General features: G+C 62.5%; 1 protein-coding gene across 1 annotated transcript in view; it reads right to left on the bottom strand.

Annotated features, from left to right (window-relative positions):
* Positions 1-276: 276 nt before the first annotated feature.
* Positions 277-1,727, bottom strand: part of LOC104994907 (gametogenetin-binding protein 1-like) — a 5,161-nt gene continuing 3,710 nt past the window's right edge. Inside the window, exon 6 of the mRNA XM_010848615.1 lies at positions 277-527. Coding sequence (XP_010846917.1) covers positions 477-527 — 51 coding nt within the window. The 3' untranslated portion in view covers positions 277-476. The remainder of the gene's footprint in view (positions 528-1,727) is intronic.

Genomic DNA, 1,727 nt, shown 5'->3' with positions numbered 1-1,727 from the left:
CCTGCTGGAGAATTCCCGGATCCTCCCAGGAGGCCCCACGCTGGGCCTGGGAACTCAGGAGGAAGGGAAGTCAGGGCCTGCAGGCCTTGGTGCCCCAGGTCCTTCCCCACCGCGGTCAGGTGCACCAGACCTGCCGTCTTCCAGCTCAGATGGGGGCCGGGGCTCTGCAGCTGGGGTGGCCTGGGGCCTGTGGGCCCTGACGAGAGAGACCGAGACTCCGGTATGCTAGGCTTGTGCAGGACGGGGGGCGGGCTCCGCAGACAGACAGTCAAGGAGCCCAATGCCGAACTGAGTTTTATTAGTAATGTGACAGGCCTGACTTTGACGAGTGGGAGCAGTCAGCCGGGCAGGCCCACCCTGCAGATGCACAGACACGGGTTATCTTGAGACTCCTTGGCCCCAGGGGCTCCTTGAGGTGCCCTGAGAAGCGGGGCTCCGTCCCTCCACGCCTGCAGGGACCCCGGGCGGCGCCGGCTTCACTCTGGAGGCCAGTTTCCCATTTCGTCCATCTCCTCCAGAAGCAGGTGCTGGGGGTTGCAAGTGGGTGAAAGCGGAGGCCTTGGCGTCTCTGAGCTCTCCTCTTCCTCCTCGGCACCCCCAGAGACGAGCACCCCAAGACCACTTTCCAAAGCTGCCCCCAGGGGCCAGCAGCTGGCCCAGCCCACCAACCCAGAGCCGCCTCCCTGCGGCCTGGGGGGAGCAGCCCCAGCCGGCCCGAGCCCTCCCTCACCTCTGTCCTGGACACCCTGCCGAGGGGGCTCGGCACCCCTACCCCCAGCTCGGGGCGCTGCTTCTGCGGCCTCGGCGCCCCTCTCCCAGGGCCCCAGCATTCCCCAAAGGCCGGGGTTTGGCTTCCTTCCCCCTCAGCCTGGTGTCCCTGAGGGCAGACCAGGAGACAGGGGGTGGTGATGAGGACAGGCCCCTCAACACGCCCCCAGCAGGCTGCCCCGCCCCCGGTGAGGCACCGCCTGAGCCACCATCCAGAAACCCCGATGGCCCGCTGTGTGCTCAGGCGACCCTAGGACTGTGCCGCCCGGGACGCCCGGGACAGGGCAGGCCAGCCCAGGGGGCGGTCCTGGAGGGCGCTGGGGAGGAGAGGTCCGTTCAGCAGGAAAAGGCAAAAAAGCAGGAGCCCTACCAGAGACAGGACTTGTGTGGTGTAGGGTGAGGCTCCCCAGAGCACCCGGGGGCACCCTGTGGCATGGCCTAAGGCTCAGGACGAGGGGGAAGCAAGGGTTCCTGGTATTCATGGCCCTCGAGAGGTGAGTCATAATCCCTGACACTGGAGTGCCCTTTGCAGTTGACTGCCACACACTCTTCAGTTCATCTCATCTTCCAATGGCCCCCTTTCCAGGTGAAGACACCAAAGCCCATATTCAAAGTCACAGACTACAGACTTTGCTCCTTCCTTTTGTGATTTGCACAGTCTGCAGGGGGCAGATGTCCACTGAAGGAAAGGGTGAACTGATGAATGAATGGAAATTAACCCAGAAAGGAAATCGACACATTTTTGTCATCAACAGATCTATCAGTGTGCACTCAGAGAAGCCTGACAGACCTAACCTTTAAGGCCAACGTCAAAGAGGGCGGGCTGGGGGTGGTCCCCATTGTTACCCCTGGCAACTCACCTGCGCCTGTGTGTGTTTGTGGGAGGAAGTGTGGATGTGAATGGGAGACGGAAAAAGAGCGACCTTATGCAAATGACAGAGGCGCAAGAAAGCCATGAA

The sequence above is a fragment of the Bison bison genome, unplaced genomic scaffold, assembly GCF_000754665.1.
Source record: "Bison bison bison isolate TAMUID 2011002044 unplaced genomic scaffold, Bison_UMD1.0 scf7180017864270, whole genome shotgun sequence".
NCBI classification, from domain to species: Eukaryota; Metazoa; Chordata; class Mammalia; order Artiodactyla; family Bovidae; genus Bison; species Bison bison.
This window is presented reverse-complemented; position numbering and strand designations above follow the sequence as displayed.